General features: G+C 57.4%; 2 protein-coding genes across 2 annotated transcripts in view; both read right to left on the bottom strand.

The window, feature by feature from the left end:
* Positions 1 to 2,458: 2,458 nt before the first annotated feature.
* CTNNBIP1 (catenin beta interacting protein 1) overlaps positions 2,459 to 20,556 on the bottom strand; it is a 51,020-nt gene continuing 32,922 nt past the window's right edge. The window contains exon 5 of the mRNA XM_070404039.1: positions 2,459 to 3,133. Coding sequence (XP_070260140.1) covers positions 3,075 to 3,133 — 59 coding nt within the window. The 3' untranslated portion in view covers positions 2,459 to 3,074. The remainder of the gene's footprint in view (positions 3,134 to 20,556) is intronic.
* LOC139001611 (phosphoethanolamine/phosphocholine phosphatase-like) lies at positions 12,967 to 15,051 on the bottom strand. Its single transcript, XM_070403124.1, has 2 exons — positions 14,706 to 15,051; positions 12,967 to 14,577 (listed from the first exon to the last, which is right to left on the bottom strand). Exons 1-2 carry the CDS (start codon positions 14,744 to 14,746, stop codon positions 13,812 to 13,814), a joined length of 807 nt encoding a protein of 268 aa, XP_070259225.1. The 5' UTR covers positions 14,747 to 15,051; the 3' UTR covers positions 12,967 to 13,811.

Consider the following 20,556-nt stretch of genomic DNA (forward strand, 5'->3'; position numbering starts at 1 on the left):
ACGGGTAGATCTTCCGTTTCTGGAATGACGCGAGGGACGGATGTGCTGGTCGGGCTTTTGTCACAAGCATTCTGAGAGCCACTGCCTCGCCCCGCACAGGGCGCTGGAGTGTCTAGACTGGAAGGGTCGCCACACCTTAGGGCAGTGGTTCTCAACCTTCCTCATGCCGCGACCCTTTAATACAGTTCCTCATGTTGTGGTGACCCCCAACCATAAAATTCTTTTCGTTGCTACTTCATAACTAATTTTGCTACTGTTATGAATCGTCATGTAAATATCTGATACGCAGGATGTATTTTCATTGTTACAAATTGAACATAATGAAAGCATAGTGATTAATCACAAAAACAATATGTAATTATATGTGTTTTCTGATGGTCTTAGGCGACCCCTGTGAAAGGGTCGTTTGACTCCCAAAGGGGTCGAGACCCACAGGTTGAGAACCGCTGCCTTAGGGGATACTCAGTGTCCGCTCACGAGCTCGGACGGTGAGGTCACCTCCGAAGCTTCCTGCTCGGTCAAATCCAGGATGACATTTGGAATCTCCAGGTCAAATGGGGGGGGGCTCAGCCTTCCCATGGCCCTGGCAGCCGGGCGGGTAGACCTGGAACCTCTTCCAAACCCCGAGCTCCTCTCCAGTCCCCGACAACTCACTAGCATGTTTCCACCCTCCAAGGCCCTTCTTGGGGAGGGAGGGCCCCCAGCACAGCCCAGTGATGCGGGGAAGTCGCCGCGGGAGACAGCTCCGCTCACGCACCAAGGTATTAAACATCTTTATTGCTAATTTTTCTCTCCGACAGGTATATTTTTAGTTGAAACAAGAAGCCACGGCAACATTTTCACTTTTCTTCTTCAGGAGATGAGACAGATCAGGGCAATCACTGTTACAAGAGGGAGCCCCAGGACCTTGACAAGGACGGGCTGGGGTGGAGAACACACCGTGGGCCAGGACGTGGACCCTTCCCGGGAGCGACAGGTACAAAGAGAGCGGGCAGCCAGCGACACCGGCATCCACGCCTGATAGCAGAGGGGCTGGAGAAGCTCACCTTTCCCCAGGGGCTCCGCTGGAGCTGCAGACCAGAGTGTGTGCTTGCGTGTTGGTGTATGTTCTCACACAGGCGTCTTCCTTCCCCCGGGAGGAAGATGCTCTGAGGCCCCTGGTGGGGTCCCCACAGTCCTCGTCCCTGGGGATCAATGGCCTTTGCAGTTAATGGTCCACTAACCAGGGCCAGGGGCCCGTGCATGGAGGAGGACACGGTGTTTAGGCCATGACACTCTGACACTCAAGTCTTGCTTCTGGGGCAAGATCAGCACAGGGTGACCCCCCTCCCCCGATTCGCCGCCCCCCCCCCCCCCCCCCCCGAACCATAGGGCTCTCCCAGGCTCAGGCCTAGGACACGCTAACATTCGGCCCCTGTGCTCCACGGCAGCCCAAGCCCTGAGAAGGGGAGATGTGGCTGAGTCTGCTCTGGCTCTGGGCTCCTGGGCGTCTACCTTAGGGGGAGGGGCGGCTTCCCCTCCCTGCATCTTCCTCCTCCTGCCCAGGTGGATCCTGTGAGAGGAGAGGGGAGAAGGGCAGGCTGCCTCAGGGAAGGGGGAGAGCAGGTGGGAAGACTGGGGTGCCCGTAGCCATTCAAAGACGGGGCGCTGCCATGAGCTTCGGGGCCGGGGCTGAGGACAGGCTGTGGTCTGTGCTCATTGAAGCCCTTCATAAAAGACGCCTCCCTTCCAGGCTGACTCGGAGGGACCTTTGGGAAGGAGGTGTACTGAGAGGCACAGGCCGCATGAGAGAACCAGAGTGTTGGCCGGGACCCACCGTCCAGCAGCAGACACTTGGGGAGCCTGGCTGGGGGCGGTCAGGGGTGGGTGATTGGAGGCAAAGGACTCGCAGGCTTTGTGCATCAAGCTGGGGTCTTTGTGTGGGTTCCGGGCTCCTGGGCAGACACTGTGGGGTCTCACAGCTGGGGGAGCAGCTCCTGCCCTTTCCAGGAGGACCCCCAGAGGAGGCCTCAGGAAGCAGATGCAGAGAATGGATTCGACAGAGCTGCCTGGTGCAGCTTCTGCTCAGCTCGGTCGGGCTCAGGCGGGAGGCCCGGCGCAGCGGGCCCTCCATTCTCGTCCAGGGAAGCTGGCCGGCCGCCAGCCTGGAAGTGATGCACGTAAATCCTGGCTAATGGCCAGTCACCGCTCAGCTCCCGCTGCTCCTTCAGGACAACACAGACCTCCTTGGGGGCCCCATTTTGCAGCTGCGGATGCTGCTGGGGTTCCTCGAGGTCCCCTTACTGGTGGAGTCAGGGGTGGTCACTAAAGCAAATGCACCTTCCAGGTGGACCCGGGCTGCAGAGGGCCTGCGTGCAGCAGAGGGGGTGAGGGGTGGGGGGTGGGGGGCAGAGCAACGGGAGTCATGGGGGAGCCAATGGGAAACGAAACACACAATCAAATGCAAACACAAACGAAACACGTGAAAGCAGCCAGCTGTGTAATAAATATTGCAAAGCGCACTTGGTTTCTTTCTTTTTTTTTCAAGTCAAATATAACAACCAATGTCCCAAACCCTGTATTCAGCATTCAAGAGAGAAGCTGTTGCTATCAGCAGAACACCTGCAGCCATTCAAGAAAAAAATCGTTTCCCGTTAGCCAGCCAATCAACATCCTTTTCGAGTCTGAGCAGCCAATCAGACCTCTTCACGTTCCTAAAAAGTGACCTAAATAAAGAAAGCACCAGAGCTCGGAGAGCTTCCTGGGAAGCCATGTACCCGAGGCGCAAATTTAAAAAATAAGAGTCAGAAATAAAAATAAAAGGTTTCCGTTGGTCAAGATTTAAAAATAAAAAGGTTTCTTCCTGAAGCCAATCATGAGTCCGTCCCTTGAAGCCAATCACAACTGCACAACCGGTGTTTTCCTCGATGCCAGCCCTGCTGAGTGGCCGTGGGGTGGGGTGGGTGGGGTGGGGGTGGGGTGGGTGGGGTGAAGAGGGGGAATGGGGAAGGTGACCCGCTGCCACTCAGCCAGACGAGGTCCACACAGATCTCTTGGCCGGTGCCAGCTTTCAGGATGTTCCCTGGGATTCGTAGCTACTGCCTCCGGTCCTCTGTCTCCGACCTGGAAAACGCCATCACCACGTCCTCTGCACCTGGGGACAAGCGGAAGAGACTTGCTGGATGGGCCTCCGGCACCAGGTGCAACCTGGGAGGAGGCGAGGAGGCTGTGGCCTCAGGTGCAGCATCAGTCCACCTCTGGGAGGTGCTTTCGAGTACAAAGCACTTCCCAGGAAGCCCACCTCCCCACAGGCCTCCCCTGCAGCCTGGCCAGGGGATATGCCTGCAACCGGCTGCAGGGTTGAGGGGGGAAGGGGTGAGGCTCAGGCCTGCTGAAGGCTGCACGGCTAGGAGGTGAGTGTGAGAACCCAGGGCTGCTGCTGGAGCAGGGCTCTGCTCACACCGTTGCTCCAAAGCCACCACAGTCAGGTCCTTCGGAACCTCCCCTTTTCTTCCTAAGATTCTTATCTTGATCGCTTAGGAGGACCTTGCTCATTATGGTTTCTACGAGCCAGGCCTCTTTGCCCAAACCCAACACCTGTTCCAAGGAGCAGGCGGTCTGGCTCCATAGGAGACAGATAACGGCCATAATCTTTATTGCTGCTGTTTTTAATCATGGACTTGAGGATCTGGCCCAGGCACTCATGAAATCACTTCCTTTGTCTTGTTTTCCATAAGGCAGGCTCTGACACGCAGCCAAAACCAGCAGGAGAGGGAGGGAAAGCGCCTGGAACCCTGACCTGCCTCCCACCCAGAGGTGCCGGGAGGAAGGAGCTGACTTAGCGGCAGACCCTGCAGGGCAGGTGAGGGGACCGGGGTCCCCCTGCGCCTCTGGCCCTGGCCCTCCCTGAGTCCTGCCACGTTCCCCCCTTTTCTAAAGGATGGCTCTTGGCTGCGCCCAGAATTGGCGTATTTCTCTTCTGTGCTAACTGGAGGAGTTCTCCCGGGAGGGAGGACTGGAACAGCAGACACAGAAAGGCCACTGAAGGGGGAGCGGGTGTGGGAGGCGCACAGTGGAACTGGCCTGTGAAACGGCTTCCGCCCCCAGGCATGGTGCTGGCCGCTTCCCCACCTCAGGGCACCCTCTCCTTCACTGGCAGTCGCCGGCTGACCTCCTTCCTACCTGGCTGCCTCATGGACAACGGAGGGGGCACCCGCCACGGGCGCTGCAGGAGGGCCCGCCCACAAGGCTGGATCATCGCAGAAATGCGCCTTCCATTGGCACCAGAGCACAGGTGCTGTCACCACCCACCTGCCTCGATGGGGCTCTGACAGTGCACCCTGAAAAGGGGAATAAGGTCTAAAGGAGCTCAGATCATCTGACTCCTGGGGATGGGGCTCCTTGGCTTGGGAGGCCCTGCAAATCCTCCCTGTCTTCTCGGGGACATTCTGTTCTCGCCTCAGTCCCAGGACCACGCAGAATTTCCCTAGCAACCACAGAGTCCAGGATTACATCATACCCTGCGTGGCAGCTGAGCTGCTACCTAACAGATGCCAGCCTTCCCCAGGCCGCCTCCCCAGCTCGCTCATCAGTGGGGGCTGGCGGGAGATCACTGGAGGGGCGCTGTCCGCACAGGAAGCCTGGCTCGCTGAGCAGAGGCAGACACTCGCTTTTCCTGGCCTGCCTTGGGGGCTTCCTCACAGGGCCCTGAGCTGCAGTCACACAAACAGCACTGGCTGCCCCGGGAGGGATGGAGTCGGCAGAGGGAATGGCCACTGCTCCCCGGAGGAGCCCAGGCCTAGGCGCAGGGCCCCTGACACCCCAGCTGCCCAGCCTGTGTCCCCAGCCTCTCCATTCTATCAGGTGGCCTGGCGCCCATCATCAGCAGGCCCCTCGGCGAGGACACACCTTTCCCTCCCCCTTTCTCCACGGGATTTGGGGGTAACCTAGCAGGGAGGGTGAGCTGCTCAGTGAGTTCCCATGAGTCAAGCTGTCCGAGCTTTAGAGCCACGAGGGCCCTCAGAGATGATCAGCATGTGGTGTCTCCCGTGGGTGCTCCCACTGTGTGGAGTCATGGGACTCAGAACAGGAAGACACTGCACAGAGGCCAGCAGCCCCGCCCACTGCCTCCAGGCGGTTGGCTGGCTAGGCTTCCTCCCCCCTTTACAGGTGAGGCCGTCTGCCACGTGGGCACTTCTGCCGACACGTCTGTACCCGGGCTCAGAGCTCCTGTTCGTCCCTTCCCACCAGGACAAAGAGAGCCAGAACCAGACAAGACAGCAAAGAAAAGAACTGCAGACCAGGATCTCATATGGCTACAGATACTCATCACACCTGTGCTCTGCAAAAATACTAAAAAAATACTAGCAAACTGAAAAAAGCAACACAAAATAATTACATCCTCTGACCAAAGAGAATGGAACCAAAGCCGGGATTTAAAAACCAACATCAAAGTGGCCCTCGGGCGCCTTGAAGAAAATTCAGCATGGAACCCAGAATGCCACCCTGGGAGTGCCCCCCCCCCACCCGTCCCATGCCCCGCCCCCTGCCTGGCCGCTGCCTGCCAGACACCTCCCCGTCCCATGGCTCACCTGCTATGGAAAGCAGGGCCCAGGCCCTGCTGAGGGCACAGCTCTGAACCAGGGCAGGGCACGCAGTGGGCCGTCTCAGCCCACGCCTAATGCCAGCTTTGCCCCTTTAACAGAGTCCAGTCAAGTGACTGGGGAGAGAAAAATGACAACTATGCAGGAGCTTGTGAAAGGGAAGCTGGCCCGGGGCCGGGGGCGGGAGACAGACAATGGGGAGCTGGTCTGTTTCAAGCTCGGGATGAATTCACAACAGCAGCATGGAAAGCCCAGATCCGGCTCCACACCCAGCACCAGCCTGGGCCCAGGTCCCAGCTGACGACGGGGAGCTACACGTGGCCATCAGGAAGCCCAGCTCACTGCAGGGTGCTGGCCCAGGAGGCAGTGTGGTTTGGAGAAAGCCCACAAGGCGCTCAGACAGTTGAGACTCTAAGTTGAAGTCTTTCAAAGGTCTTTGCATCAATACACTAGGCGCCTCAATCTGTGTCCGGAATTGTGAGAACATACCCCTATCAGCCACATGTGAGAACTGGGTCCGTGATGGTGGATGAAGAACAGGAAGGTACAGGGAGATGGCGCGGCCCTGAGGCCGATGGGTGGAGTGGCGGGACTCACAGCCTCTGTGTCTCAGATGTGGCCATAAACCCTAGTGGAGACCTCGCCCTTTTCTAGGGGCTCAGAACTCAGTCCTGGAAAAGCACTGAGTCTGGGGCTCACCGAGAGCTGGGCTGGGGCCCCAGGGCAGACCAGGACAGCTCCCAACTCCATCCTCCCTCTCCAGGAGCGACCACAGAGGGCCCAGCGAGGGAGGCAGGGACACTGCAGTTCCTGCTGTTCCACCGGGTGGCAGGGGGACCAGGGGACCCCAGAGCTCTCCCAGCTCCAGATCCTGCACTGCCCCGAGCAGAGCTGGCTCTTACAGGTGGAAGGGAGAGAGAAAGCAGCCCCGAGCAGCCCTAGCCAAGAAACTGACACAAGGTTCAAGATGCTGGGTTCAGCTCCCAACGGAGGCCGGCCCCGGGCCCCACAGTCCAGGACCCAGCCCTGTACAAATGTCCCCGGGGGAAAGGGGCTACTCCCAGAAGCGCCATCAGCCGTGGGTGGGGGCGCCCACATCACCCGATTTGGAGCCAGGGGCTCCTCCAGGCCCCGCTCCCACGGCCATGTGCTCTGGGGACAGGGGCCTCTCTGAAACCCGGTACCCCCTGTTTGCAGGGCTTCCCAGGGCTCCTCCAGGGTCAGATGTGCTGGGGTCTCTTGACCTCCTGACCTCGAAGGGGCCTAACACCTTCCTAATGAGGGTAAACCACTGGGGCAAGCATGTCAAACTCGCGGCCCACAACGAATATGTCTGCGGCCCAGCCAATATAACGGGTGAGCAGTTATTACAATTATGAAAGGAAAGAAGTCTCCTGTCAGATCCAGAATCACTGACATTTGCCTGGGCTCAGTTTTGAAAGTAATCATTGCGAACAAGATTTCCCCGAAATAGGAAAGTAGTAGCAGAGAAGAGATGCCAAGTGTCAGGAAGAAAACATTCATCTTATCATTGCTCTTGTGCTTTTTTTATACTATGCTTTTCGAAATAAACCTAATTTCTATGAAAACTGAACCTTTTGTTTTTCTGCGGCCCACATAAACTTAAACCTTATGTGGCCTGTGTTAGCCTTTGAGTTTGACACGCTTGCACTGGGGCCCAGGAAACTCAGAAATACAAACTGAAGCCCCGGTCTCCAATTCCCACACTGCGGGGGCAGGGGACAGCAGAGGGGTTCCCTTCAGCTAATGCTTCAAAGCCGTCCAGGGAGCCCAACCTGCTGGGCCCGGGCCCCCCTCCACGCTCACAGCCACCAGCCAAAGAGGGAACACGACCACACGCCTCCCCTGTGTCCCCTTCTCTGCCATGATTTCTGGTTGTGGTACCTCTTCACCCAATGACCTCATTGTCTTGCTGTCAACACCAACTAGAGTCTGCCACCCGCCACTCAACACGCAGCAGCTCAGCTACTGGCTCTGCAGAGAGGAGCCAGGCAGTGAGGCTCCTGGACAAACAGGTCTCAGCTGCTCCTCCTCTGGGGAAAGTTTCCATGGGGACCAGGAAAGGGATGAGGCTCGAGCACCACCCCAGACTAGGCCTCCTCCCAAACTCCGCCCACTGGGTGGCACTCACTGTTTATAGCAGCTGCAGCCTAGGAACCCGGGTTCTATAGGTCTCAGCTCTGATGCCCAAAGTTCCCAGGGGATGGCTTTTACCCAGAGATAGCAAGACATGGGTTGCCATGGGGACAGCAGCCCTGATCCACCAAGGAGTCAGCAGCCAAAGTGGGCTCCAGGCTTGGGCTCCCAGCTGACAGCACATCACCAGGCACCCAGGCTGCCAGGACGAGGGGCACACCAGGGAGCATGCAGCGGGCTCCCAGCAGGGGCGGGCCTCCTGACCAGCCATTGAGGGCCCTGCCTGGGCTTGGGCAGCCTCTGTGGACGCTGGGACCCTGGAACCTGGTTCTGAGCCTGACCTGGCCTACTTTGTGACGCAGGGCGAGTCCCTGCACATCCACTCCCGTTTCTTCATCTGCAAAACCTGAAGCATCACACCTCTTCTCCCCACCTGAGCGCCAGGACAACGTCCACACACAGGGCACCAAAGTTAGCATTTGTGGGGTCACAACTCGGGTTCTACACACCAGCTCTTCTCCAGTCCAGACCCCACCCCTTAACACACCTGCTCTAGTCCAGACCCCTCCCACAAACCCACTTGCTCTACTCCAGACCCCTCCCCCAAACCCACCTGTTCTAATCCAGGCCCCTCCCCCAAACCCACTTGCTTTAGTGCAGACCCCTCTCCCAAACCCACCTGCTCTAGTCCAGACCCCTCCCCCAAACCCACCTGCTCTAGTCCAGACCCCTCCTCCAAACCCACCTGCTTTAGTGCAGACCCCTCCCCCAAACCCACCTGCTCTAATCCAGGCCCCTCCCCCAAACCCACCTGCTTTAGTGCAGACCCCTCCCCCAAACCCACCTGCTCTAGTCCAGACCCCTCCCCCAAACCCACCTGATCTAGTCCAGACCTCTCCCCCAAACCCACCTGATCTAGTCCAGACCCCCTCCTCCAAACCCACCTGCTTTAGTGCAGACCCCTCCCCCAAACCCACCTGCTCTAGTCCAGACCCCTCCCCCAAACCCACCTGCTCTAGACCAGACTCCTCCCCCAAACACACCTGCTCTACTCCAGACCTCTCCCCCAAACACACCTGCTCTACTCCAGACCCCTCCCCCAAACCCACCTGCTCTAGTCCAGACCCCTCCCCCAAACCACCTGCTCTAGTCCAGACCCCTCCCCCAAACCCACCTGCTCTAGTCCAGACCCCTCCCCAAACCACTTGCTCTAGTCCAGACCCCTCCCCCAAGCCCACCTGCTCTAGTCCAGACCCCTCCCCCAAGCCCACCTGCTCTAGTCCAGACCCCTCCCCCAAACCCACCTGCTCTACTCCAGACCCCTCCCCCAAACCCACCTGTTCTAGTCCAGACCCCTCCCCCAAACCACTTGCTCTAGTCCAGACCCCTCCCCCAAACCACCTGCTCTAGTCCAGACCCCTCCCCCAAACCCACCTGCTCTACTCCAGACCCCTCCCCAAACCCACCTGTTCTAGTCCAGACCCCTCCCCCAAACCCACCTGCTCTACTCCAGACCCCTCCCCAAACCCACCTGCTCTAGTCCAGACCCCTCCCCCACACCACCTGCTCTAGTCCAGACCCCTCCCCCAAACCCACCTGCTCTAGTCCAGACCCTTCCCCCACACCACCTGCTCTAGTCCAGACCCCTCCCCCACACCACCTGCTCTAGTCCAGACCCCTCCCCCAAACCCACCTGCTCTAGTCCAGACCCCTCCCCCAAACCCACCTGCTCTACTCCAGACCCCTCCCCAAACCCACCTGTTCTAGTCCAGACCCCTCCCCCAAACCCACCTGCTCTAGTCCAGACCTGTTTCCCTAAACTCACATCGCCCCGTCCCACCCTCCACATGCCCCTGAACCCAACACACACAACCTACCTCTGGAGTCTGTCCTCTCAGGTCATTGAGGTGCCCCCTCATTCTAATTCTTTTGTTTCCCAAAATGTAAGCTCTCCCTGACCAGAGGCTTGACTATAGAGAAAGGGCCAGGATCTGGGAGGAGTGGGTGGTTCCCTGCAGGGTCAGGAAAGACCAGGTCTGCAAAGGCCTGCATGTTCCCGGATTCTAAGAGGCATCAGAATCACCAGGAGGGTGGTTTCACATGCCAGTTCCCCGGCCTACCTGCCTGATTTCACAGGGCTGGGGGGGAAGGGGGTGTCTGCATTTTAACAAGTATCCTCGGTGATTCAGTGTGGTCATCTGTGGCCCACACTCAGAGAACTCGATGCTACAGACTGTCCCTTGATCTCCGCTCCCCACCCATGTTGTCCCTTCTCGGCCAATGTTCAGAAAGAGGTCTGTCCTGCTTCCACTCCCTCGCTTTTCGCTTACTCCCTGGCCCACAGCAATCTGGCTTCCAGCTGGCGCTCCATAGAAACTGTTTTGGGGAAAGTCACCACTGGCCTCTCAATCAGAAGCCCAGGGACCCTGACAGTGACCCTGCGGACCCTGCCCCTCCCAGAGCTGCTCCTCCCACTGCCCTCCGTGCTGTGCCTACTGAGTTCCCCTTGCCCTCGCCCTGCCTGCTTTCCCTGGACGACCTCACCTGACCCCAGGCCTCACCAATACCCAAACCCCGTCCTCCATCTGCTCCCACCTTGCACCTGCGCTCTGACCTTGCTCTCACCCCTCCTGGACACCCACAGGCCCCTCCCACTCAGAGCTCCCCTCCCTGTCTCATCCACTAGGACCTCAGTCTCAGATCCCAACCCCACCTGCTCGCCCAGCCTGCAGGTTCTCTGTCCTAAATGTCCCGCATCACTTTGCACCGGCCATCACTGTGACCTTCCAGCTGTCTTCCTGCCTCGCCTTCTGCCCATGACCTCTCCCCAGCGCTCACCCTAAATCAGTGGTTCTCAACCTTCCTAATGCCGTTCCTCATGTTGTGGTGACCCCCAACCATAACATTATTTTCGTTGCTACTTCATAACTGTAATTTTGCTACTGTTATGAATCATCATGTAAATATCTGATATGCAGGATGTGTTTTCATTGTTACAAATTGAACATAATGAAAGCATAGTGATTAATCACAAAAACAATAGGTAATTATATACGTGTTTTCCGACGGTCTTAGGCGACCCCGTGAAAGGGTCATTTGACCCCCAAAGAGGTCGCGACCCACAGGTTGAGAACTGCTGCCCTAAATGGATGACAACTGACGCTTCTAGCTCCCCTTCAGGCCGTGGGGACCCCTTACAGTCTTCAGAATAAACTCCGTCCTGAGCCCATTTGCCTTTCGGCCACTCACCACGTGTAGACACGTAGACACTCAAAACTCTCGCACACTGGGCAGGCTCCGGGCTCCCCCGGCCTGTGCCGTCCTCCCCTAGGTCTCCCACGCACACACTCCCACGCACCCTTCCCGGCCCAGGCGAACGGCGCCTCTTCTCTGTGGCTTCCTCGTGAGGTGTCCTTCTCTCGGGACCAGTCCTCCTGTGATCTGTGTGCCCAAAGTTCTTTACACATTTGCTCTTGCGTCTGCCCTGCTGGACCAGCAGCTCGAGGGCGGGGCTGTGAAAAGGCAGGTGCCTGGCACACAGATCCCGATCCGGGGCTAACATGAGCAAAAGTGTCCCATCACCGGGAGAGCGGCCCCCTAGTGCTCTTGTCCAAGGCAGAGGTCGCCTCTTAGGGGCGTCTGGAGGCTAATTAGAGTTGCACAAGGGCATTGTTCTCAGTTCTAAACAATAGGCCCCGTGACACTGCAAGGAAGGTCAAAGCAGCCCTTTGCCAGCCGGAACCAGAATGCGGAACTGAGCAGCTGGCCTGCGTTTCAGCACATTCCTTACCCTTTCTTGGATTTTTATTTTTCTGTAACACAAGTTACCAAGTCCCTCTGGCTGATTTTTCAGTTGGATCCAATGTATATGTAATTTTTTGGGTTCAATTTCATTATTATTAGGTCACAGGTAATTCTCTCATAAGTGTTGATTAAAGTGAAAACAGATTAGCTTCCCATCCATAGGGTGAGTCCTCCGGGGCCTGACTGTGATTTCAGCCCTAAGCTTGTTAGCACCAGTGCCTCTGGGAGAAGCCCGGGTCCACGCGAGGATCCAGCAAAGCCCAGCTGTGGGCCAGAAGCTGGACTAGGGCTGAACACAGCGCTGACCTGGCCCCACGGACCCTGGCACAATGTGATTATGGAGACTCAGCTCAGCAGCGAGAGGAGCAGCGACGACCCGAAAGGCGCAAGGAGGGCTGCATGGAGGAGGTGAGAGAGCAGAGGAGGGAAGGGGTGCGAGAGGTTCCAGGAAGAACGCTGGCTGTAAGATGGAGATGGTGTCAGCACTTCCACCGACGCTGCTGAGGGGGCCAAGTGGGGTGACCGACTGCAAAGTGCTGTGCAAGGGGTGGGCCACTCCCTCGGAGCTGCTGGCTCCCTGCTGTTGCCCATGACCATGACCACAGCCCCTTTACCCGGATTCCGTGTAAACCTAAGATCAAATGACCTATTTTGGGCTCTCTGGCTGCATGCCCTGAGCCAGTAGCCTCGGCTTCAGAGGGTGGGAGCCAGCAGAGCCTGGGACAGCCCAGCTGGCTCCAGGCTGGGGACCTTCCCTGGAAAGTCTCTTGCAGAAAAAGTGTGATCAGATGAGGCTGGGACCGGCGTGAGGAGCCACCCAGCCTGCACCACAGCTCCCAGCCCAGGAGAGGGGAAGAGAAGGACAAGAGCTTCCTTAGCAAATCGGGGTCCCTCACAGCCCCAGGACACCTAGGCAAGGGCCCATACGAAGCACCGCACCAGGATGACAACTCTGCAGGTGACGGGCCACAGGGGGCCTCTGCCCTGTGCACTGGGGCCTGGGATGGGCACCCGCTGGGCCCCGTTCCCGGGGCGGTGCTGGGGCGGGAAGAGACTGGCGCTCTCGAGAACCACACACTCAAAGGCCTGCAGGGCCCGGGACAACAATGCTGTGCCTCCTGAGATGCCACGGTGACTGCCACGTCTCTCCTGTTGCTTGGAAACGCGTGGGGCCTGTAAGCCACCCCTAGAATTCTCTTAAAATAACTGAAGATTTACACATAGAAAGTCAACATGTGGCACAGCCTGGACCCGCTGACCGGCTCTATGGCCTTGGACTTGTTACTTAACCTCTCCAGCCACTGACTCTTTTTGAAAGTGAAGAGGCCTCTTGTGAGGCTTCCTGGGAAAACCCTCAACAAGCAACCAGGCTCAGAGCAGGACCTCAGTGAGTGTTTGCTGTTGTGATTTTTTTTTTTGACTCTTCCCCCTTCACCTGCTTTAATAGCTCTAAAACACCAAAGAGGAGGGCCTTGGGTTTCGCTGGCTCTGCTTTAAAACATCATGGCTTTCTGTTCCATAGGAGAGGAGGGGGCCGCAGAGGGCCCAGCCCACGGGGGTGACTGGGTTGTCCCCGGTCTTGTTGCATAGACAAGGCTGGGGTAGGAGAGGACACCGCAGCGCCGCTGCGAGGTTCCTGGGTGGTCCCACCCAAGCCAGACAGTGTGCTACCTCGTTCCACCACCAGGAGGCGACTGTTCCGTCTGGCTTTTCTTCCTTTGGGGTTGCTGGCCGGATGGGCGGGGAAGGGAGGCAAGAAAAGGGATGTAGTGTGGCATCGCCGTAGGTGAAGCGAAATCTAGGCCTGGGGCTGTCGTGGGGGGAAAGCTTCCTCTCTCCGCGGGGAGTCGGTGCAGGAGGATTCCTCCTTGACCTAAGCCTGGGAGAGGGGAAGTTACCGGCCAGGCAGCCGTTAAAGTTCTCTCGCCTACAAGGGAACCTCTTCCTCCCAGTTCAGAGGACGAGCTTTTAGGAAACGCTGCTGCCTTCCCAGGAATGCGCGTCACCCAGGTTGGGCCACCGTCCAGAATTGAAGTGTTTGCTGTGGCTCTGAGGGGGGCGGCCGCGCTGGCTTAACTGCATGGATAGTTCGGATCGGCTCTGAACTCCCTCCTTCAGCCCCCGAATGGACGGGCCTGGAATTCTAGAAATTCCACACCAAAGGGGGACATACCAAAGCGAAAGGGAAAGGAAGTTAAAAAACTAGATTGTCTTTCCCCGATCTCCCTTCCTCACTCCTGGTCGAGGCGCCCCCTGCAGGCCGCCGTCTCAGCACGCCTCCAGCACCTGCTGCAGGTGGAGGCGCACGTCGTGGGCGGTCTCCCAGGGCACCACGGTGGCGCGGAACGAGCTGGGCTCGGCCTCCTGCGCCTCCTGGATCAGGCGGTGCATGGGGTAGCCGCGGCGCGGGAAGGCCACGTCGCCGCCGGCCAGCAGCCCCATGGGGCAGAAGTCATTGGCGCCGTCGCCCACGTAGAACAGGCGCTCGAAGTGCACGCCGTCCTGGGCCCGCTCGCGCAGGTAGTCGCTGAGCACCTTGTGCTTGCACATGTTGCTGGGGCACCGCGCGCAGCTGTGCGTGTGGAAGGGCCGCAGCGCCAGCAGCCCCTGCGCGTCGGGCCCCGACGGGTTGCTGAGGATGCGGCGGAACAGGCCCAGGTGGCTGGCGGCGCGCAGCGTGCTCTCCAAGCCGAAGGTGTTGGCATCCGAGATGAGAATCACCTCGAAGCAGGCTCCTTGCTTGGCCACGAACTGCAGTAGGTCGCCCATGCCCAGGGACAGGGGGATGGCCTCGTAGACGGCGCGCAGGTCCCGCGGCCGCACGCCCTGCTCGCCCAGGTACTCGAAGACCCGCTGCATGTACTCGTTGTAGAAGCCCTCGCGGTAGGTGGCGCGCAGGCTCTCCGGCAGCCGCTGGCCATGCGCGGCGCGCACGATGGAGTCGTCGCTGTTTTCGTCCACGATGGTCTCGTCAAAATCGAAGGTCAGGAGGAAGCGCGGCGCGCCCTGCACTGCCATCCCGCCGTCCAATTCCCCGGAAGGACCGTGTCAGCGGGTGGGGTTCGTGCCAGAGTCCGAAGCGAACGAGCAGCAGAAGCAATGGGGCTTGGGGAGGTAGGAGCCTCCCGCTACTAGCCCAGGAGCCAGGCCACGGCTTACCCTAGACAGGCATCGGAGCCAGCAACTGGAAAACACCCGCTCATTGTTGGTGCACCACCCCAGCACCACCTGTAGGGACTGCTGGGCACTAGCCTCGTCCAGAGCTCCTCTAGAGCAGTTCTGTCCTGAATGATCAAATCATTTGTGTTGTCCAAAAGAGTTCCTCAAATAGAAGGGGCAAGGATCTCCGAGCTTCTCTGGGCAGGCTTGATTGCAGTCTCCTCCCTGGCACCCTGGTCAGGGCTTGTGCAGGAGGCAACCAGTCGACGTGTTCCTCTCACATCGATATTTTTCTCTGTCTCTTTGCTGTTGTGATTAACAGCAAAAATGAGAAACCAATGTCCAACAATAAAGGATCCGTCAAAAAATAGGGCACAGCCTTATGGCTGCATGTTATGCAATTGCTAAAATGTTACAACTTAACAAAAGGAAGATAAACAATCCAATCAAAAAATGGGCAAAGGATTTAAATAGACACCTTTCAAAAGAGGACATTCAGAAAGCCAAGAGACATATGAAAACATGTTCAAAGTCACTAATCATCCTAGAGATGCAAATCAAAACAACAATGAAGTACCATCTCACACCTGTCAAACTGGCTATCATCAACAAATCAACCAACGACAAGTGCTGGAGAGGATGGGGAGAAAAAGGAACACTCGTGCACTGCTGGTGGGAATGCAGACTGGTGCAGCCCCTATGGAAGACAGTATGGAGATTCCTCAAAAAACTAAAAATGGAACTCCCACTTGACCCTGTGATCCCACTTCTAGGAATATATCCCAAGAAACCAGAAACACCAATCAGACAGGATATATGCACCCATATGTTCATAGTAGCACAATTCATGATAGCTAAGATCTGGAAACAGCCTAAGTGCCCATCAGTAGATGAGTGGATTAGAAAACTGTGGTACATCTACACGATGGAATACTATGCTGCTGTAAAAAAGAAGGAACTCTTACCATCTGCAATGGCATGGATGGAACTGGAGAGCATTATGCTAAGTGAAATAAGCCAGTCAGTGAAGGAAAAATACCACATGATCTTACTCATTCATGGATAATAAAGACCATTATAAACTTATGAACAAAAATAGATACAGAGGCAGAGCTGCCTCAAACAGACTGTCAAACTGCAGCGGGAAGGCCGGGGAGAGTAGGGTGGCAGAAGGTGGGGGTAAGAGATCAACCAAAGGACTTGTATGCATGCATATAAGCATAACCAATGGACATAAGACACTGGGGGGTAGGGAAGGCCAGGGGACTGTCAAGGGCGGGGGGAAAAAAGGAGACATATGTAATACCCTTTGTAATACTTTAAGCAATAAAACAATTAAAAAAATAGGGCACAGCCGTATGGCTGCATGTTATGCAATTGCTAAAATGTTTTCTTGAAGATTGTTTAAAACATTGTAAAATGATCATAAGTAAAAAACTGGATGTCAAAACGGGTAGTAAAATGTTTATAGTATAAGGTCCCAACTTTGTGGTGGAAATAGATGCATATTTTTAAAAGGCTGACGGGAAATTTAACAAAAGGTAATAGTGATGAGAGCTATGTAATAGGATTCAATCCTTTAAGCTGTTTCTGTCTCTCCCTCTGACTGTGCGTTATTTTATAGCCAGAAAAGTGGTCAGTTATGCTACGGAGAGAGCAGCGCTGGCAACACTAAAGGCATGAACTCAGCACTCTGCCCGCCGGCGTTGGAAGCTGCAGCTGGGCCTTCTCCGCAAGGTGACCTTCCCAGGGAAGTACTGATCTCCTCTGGTTCAAAGCCAGGCTGTCAGGTCCCTGCAGCGCTCAGAGAACTGGCTCCATGTCTCTGCCTTTCTCAGGGACGGCAGGTTCCCAGCCCCACACATACAGGAAGGGAAACCACAGTCCCAGGCTCAAGGAACTCAGAGTTGGTCAGAGGCAGACCAGGAAACAGTGTGTGAGCAGCACAGTCGAGTACAGAGTACACATGTGATGGAAATCACAGGAGGGCCTGGCCTGCGGGAGGCAGGAGGGAGAGGGTAGTCAGGGCCTGGCCTGCGGGAGGCGGGGAGGGAGTGGGTGGTCAGGGCCTGGCCTGCGGGAGGCGGGGAGGGAGAGGGTAGTCAGGGCCTGGCCTGCGGGAGGTGGGGAGGGAGAGGGTGGTCAGGGCCTGGCCTGCGGGAGGCGGGGAGAGAGAGGGTGGTCAAGGCCTGGCCTGCGGGAGGCAGGAGGGAGAGGGTGGTCAGGGCCTGGCCTGCGGGAGGCGGGGAGGGAGTGGGTGGTCAGGGCCTGGGCTGCGGGAGGCGGGGAGGGAGAGGGTGGTCAGGGCCTGGGCTGCGGGAGGCGGGGAGGGAGAGGGTGGTCAGGGCCTGGGCTGCGGGAGGCAGGAGGGAGAGGGTGGTCAGGGCCTGGGCTGCGGGAGGCGGGGAGAGAGAGGGTGGTCAGGGCCTGGCCTGCGGGAGGCAGGAGGGAGAGGGTGGTCAGGGCCTGGCCTGCGGGAGGCAGGAGGGAGAGGGTGTCAGGGCCTGGCTCCTGGGCTCCTAGTAGCCGAGAGGCAGATGCAGAGGCAGAAAGGTGTGAACACGCGTGGCCTGAGACAGGAGCTGAGAGCCATTCCCTGTGGCTGCCTAAGGTGCATGAGGTCATGGTGGTGCAGGTTGGCAGGGGGTCTTGCTCGTCATGCTAAGGGGGCTGGACTCCAACCTCAGGCAGGAGAGAGCCATTGAAAGGTTTTAAGTGGGGGAGGCCTGCTGACATGGCCTTCAACAATCCCTCTGGCCACGGGGTAGAAAGTGCACTGTGGGGGGCAAGTGAGACGTCAGGGTGCCCGTTAGGAGCTTTTGCAGTAATCAAGATGAGAATTAATACAGGCTCAGGCCAAATGGGGTTCAAACCAAGATGGAGAAGATGAAGCAGATCTGAGCAGCATTAAAGCTTCGAGATACTTGGGGAAGAGAGGAGGACACGCCCGTCACGGCAGAGAACACAGGTGGGGAAGGTTCTGGACCTGGATCTGCTGAGTGTGGGACATCCGTGGTGAGGTGGTCAGTAGGGAGCCGCATGTACAGTCGGGTCAGCAGAGGGGTCTGCGCTGAGGGAGCATGTCTGTGGAAGTCACCGTAGCATATGTGAGCTCCCAAAGAGAACGTATGAGACTGAGAGTCGAGAGGACAGAATATGGAGGAGACCAGCGTGACAGGGAAAGAGGGCATTCACAGGGGGGTGAGCAGAGAGGTAGAAAACTGGGGGAGGGGAGAGAGGTGTGTCTCATGGAAGACAAGGAGGAAAAGCAGGGTTTCTAGAAGGATCATGGTGATCTCACCTGGCCAGAAACTGCTGAGTAGTCATAGGCGTGTGGGTGTGACCATATAGGCCCTGGAATCGGGGCCCTTCTGAGTGCGGGTCGTCCATGGGACACCCAGGCTGGCCTCAGCCACCTCTCAACTCTCAGTCTCAGAGCAGCAGAGGCCAGGCATGTCCACTGTTCAGTCCAGTACTGGGGGCCCCGGGACCCTCTGCTAGACCCATTTAGTGAGCTCTCAGGGGCAGGCCCACGCTCCAGGGTCTCCAGCACCTGCCTGGGCCCAGCAGATACTGGACACAAGTTTACCAGGGGGAGAGCGGGAATGGGGGAGGCTGGGAGGCCTGGGTGCAGCAGGAGGGGCCAGATTACAGCGGGCAACGAATGCCCAGCTCACTCTCCTCCCTGGGTCTAGGGAGGGCAAGCAGTGCCCCGGGTACCAGTCCCCTCCGGCTGCAGACGGGAAGCATTTGTGGTTCTAAAGATTGTGGGCAGGACCCCAGGACTAATGCCAAGCAGAGATCCATTGGAGGGGTGGCCTCCGGCCCCCTACAGAGGGGAGCTGGAACAGCAAGAGGCTGCAGACACCCAGGAGGGAGCAAGGGGCATCTGCTGAGAGACAGCGCCATCTTGTGGCAGGAGGCACTCCCACCAGGCTTCTGCTCCTAGGCCTTTGGGGGTCTTTCATGCTGGGGCCCCTGCACGGGAAGCAGTGAGCCAGGCTTTTGCCACCTGGGCAGCACTGGAGCCTCTGACAGCAGCATGCCCCGTGGCATCCGCTGAGGTCGGCTCTGCCCACAGAGAAGGCAGGCAAACTAGAATTTTAGCCGACAGCCACTGGGTGCCATGGGGAGGGCAGAAATGTAAGGTCTTACTCTCAGGCTTGTCCCTGCACAGCCGGAGGGATTGGACTGGCTGCTGGCTGGTTGCCATTGTGTGTGCGTTCGTGGTGTCTTTAGGCCAGTGGTCAGCAAACTCATTAGTTAACAGAGCCAAATATCAACAGTACAACGATTGAAATTTCTTTTGAGAGCCAAATTTTTTAAACTTAAACTATATAGGTAGGTACATTGTTATTAATTAGGGTACTCCTAAGGCTTAGGAAGAGCCACACTCAAGGGGCCAAAGAGCCGCATGTGGCTTGCGAGCCGAAGTTTGCCGACCACGGCTAGGCTCATGGCGAAGTAAGGGCACAGCCACCCTCCCCAGCTCAGGTCCCCAGGAATCCTGGGCTTTCTGCAGCGCATGCCTTCCGTGAGGCTCAGGTCAGAGTGACCGTGGCGGTGAGGGGCCACCTGCAGGACACCCCGGCAGCGGAGAGCCACCCCTGCCACCAGCCTGCCCGGAGGTTCTCCCCTGGCTCCAGGCTCAGCTCCAGGAGCTGCTTCCTGGAGAGAGAGGTGGCTGAGGCCAGCCTGGTGTCCGTGGACGACCCGCACTCAGAAGGGCCCAGATTCGGGCCCATATGGTCACACCCACACGCATGACTCACTGCTGACTGCTCAGCAGTTTCGGGCCAGGTGAGGTCACCATGATCTCCTAAACGACTCGACAGAGTTCACTCTTATTCTCAATTGTTGGTTTGGCTGAGCGAGGTAAAGAGTTCTCATAAAAATACTTTTAAAAACTTCCCTTATTACAAAAGAATTGTGTGAGCCATGTTAAAAATTAGCATTCTAAAAATGTGTGACTTGGAAAGTGAAAGTTCCTTATCTAGTGTTACCCTCTATCAAAAATTTCTATTAGCAGCCTGGTGTGTTTTCTTAAAAACAAAAAGTTTGCATTGTTTTCAGAGAGAGGAAGGGAGAGGGAGAGAGAGATAGAAACACCAATGATGAGAGAGAATCATTGATCGGCTGCCTCCTGCACACCCCCTACTGGGGATCGAGTCCACAACTGGGGCATGTGCCCTGACGGGGAATCAAATCATGTCCTCCTGGTTCATGGGTTGATGCTCAACCACGGAGCCACACCGGCCAGGCCTGGTGTATTTTATTTCAGCCTTTTTTCTATACATGCATGGGTGTGGGGGGAGAGATGAATGTGCTGTTTTCTATACTGACACAGTTCTACAGCTTGTCTTGATTTTTCCAGGAAGAACATTCTACCAGAGGCATTCTTACCACGCCCGCTCAAATTCAGGTTAACTCAGTGAGCCAAGACCAGGGTGGGAGGCAAGGTAAGCCCAGGGACTCAGAAACGTGAGGGTTCCGGGGAGATGTGGTTCGGCACTGGGAGAGGGGCCTGGAAGAGGAGCGCGCTCCAGAAAACAGACCCCAGGAGGCAGGGCAGACTCCACACCCGCGTCTCCCTCCCAGCTCCGCCAACAGTGCGGGCGGCCCAGCACAGGCTGCCCTGTGCGTGTGGCCCGGCGAGTGGCTGCCCAGGGAGCTGCCTGAGCCACTGGGACGTCCTGTACGTTTCTGCTGAGTTAGGTGCACAGGCCGGGTCATGCCCAGCGTCAGAGCTCGGGAACTGGGCCCTGCGCCAGGGCAGAGCCCTGTGACGTCCAGGAGAAGAAGGGCGGCTCCGGGACAAGCAGCCGTGTGCCAGACCCTCGGCCCTGCTACGGAG

Source organism: Myotis yumanensis, unplaced genomic scaffold, assembly GCF_028538775.1.
Source record: "Myotis yumanensis isolate MYYU_CA2020_CCGP unplaced genomic scaffold, mMyoYum1.0.hap1 SCAF_2, whole genome shotgun sequence".
NCBI classification, from domain to species: Eukaryota; Metazoa; Chordata; class Mammalia; order Chiroptera; family Vespertilionidae; genus Myotis; species Myotis yumanensis.